The sequence below is a fragment of the Salpingoeca rosetta genome, assembly GCF_000188695.1.
Source record: "Salpingoeca rosetta unplaced genomic scaffold supercont1.8, whole genome shotgun sequence".
Classification (NCBI taxonomy): Eukaryota; class Choanoflagellata; order Craspedida; family Salpingoecidae; genus Salpingoeca; species Salpingoeca rosetta.
In genome coordinates, this window is record NW_004754926.1 from 165,892 (window position 1) to 167,282 (window position 1,391).

The 1,391-nt window shown below is 56.6% G+C and overlaps 1 protein-coding gene across 1 annotated transcript in view; it reads left to right on the top strand.

The window, feature by feature from the left end:
• Positions 1-303: 303 nt before the first annotated feature.
• PTSG_12033 (uncharacterized protein) overlaps positions 304-1,391 on the top strand; it is a gene marked incomplete at its 5' end in the record, with an annotated part of 12,267 nt that continues 11,179 nt past the window's right edge. Inside the window, 3 exons of the mRNA XM_004995179.1 lie at positions 304-390; positions 597-788; positions 944-1,213. Coding sequence (XP_004995236.1) covers positions 304-390; positions 597-788; positions 944-1,213 — 549 coding nt within the window. The remainder of the gene's footprint in view (positions 391-596; positions 789-943; positions 1,214-1,391) is intronic.

Consider the following 1,391-nt stretch of genomic DNA (forward strand, 5'->3'; position numbering starts at 1 on the left):
ACATTGGCTACTTCAAGGCCACCGTCAACGTCTTGCAGCGCATTTGCAAGGTGTGCACGTTGTACGCGTGGGAGCGTGCTTGCTCGTGCTTGTGTGTGTGTGTGTTTGTGTGTGTGTGTGTGTGAGTGTATGTGTATGTGTGTGTGAGTGTATGTGTGTGTGTGCGTAAGTTTGCACCTGTGCTTGCGCATTTACGACAACCGCAATTACCGCATTCTCATCACTCTCGCCGTCATCATCTGCCACATCCGCCCTCCTTCCTGCGCCACTTGCATTGCGACGCAGACGTGCAGCCGCGTGCTGATGACGGATGACCTGCTCTTCACCTACACGGACCGCTTGCTTGCCCCTCACCTCGAGTCAAACCAGCGCCAGGCCATCATCAAAGAGGTACACTGCAGCTTACACGCGCAGTCTGAGAATGTATGAAAGCGTGCACCTTTGCACTCTTTTTGCACTGCTCTCCCTTTCTCCTCTCCACTGACCTCCCCTCCTCCTCTATGTGGCATCCCAATTCATTCAAACCATATCCACCACCACCACCACCATCATCACCATCACCGCCACCACCACCACCACCACAACCATCATCGTAGGCGGGCGACCTGTGCAAGAAGACGCTGCGCTGCCCCCACTGCGGCGCACAAAACGCGACTGTCAAGAAGGTCCCGCCCATGAAGATTGTACACGAGCTCTATGTCAAGAAGCACGAGGCAGAACGCGATCGTCCCACCCATGTTGAATCTGCCGGTGTTGCTGCCTGTAGCTATTTTTTGCATGAGCTCCCTGTACATGCGGCTCGGTGCTTGTCGTGCGAGTGTGCTACACAGTGCTCTGCCCCACTTCCTCATGCTTATCAACCACCCACCACCCACCACCATCATCACCATCATCACCATCACTCACGACTCATCATCATCACCACCACCACCACCACCACCAGACACGGCTGCACGATGAGCTGGCCGCCGCGGCTGAGGAGGTGGACGGTCTGCGTTCGCTGCTGCGCCAGGATCGCGCACAGGATGTCCTCAACCCCCTCCGCGTGCTCGAGCTCTTTCGCAACATCCCCGACAGCGACTGCCTCATATTGGACCTTGGCGCGCGGCCGGAGTCGCTGCTGCTGACGAGCATCATCTGCCCGCCCGGATGCATTCGCCCGTCGGTTATGCGCGATGCATCGGCCACGTCCTCCAGCGAAGACCCAATCTCCGTCAGCCTCACAGGTCTAGATAGGCACAGAACTCGCTATGTTTCGTGCCTACGCCTCACATGCTTGTGTGTGTTTGGGTTTTTGCTTGTGTTGGGTGTGTTTTTGCTTGTGTTGGGTGTGTGTGTTTGTGTGTGTTGGCGTTGGGTGTTTCCTGCTCTGCACTGCTGATGGCGGTGCT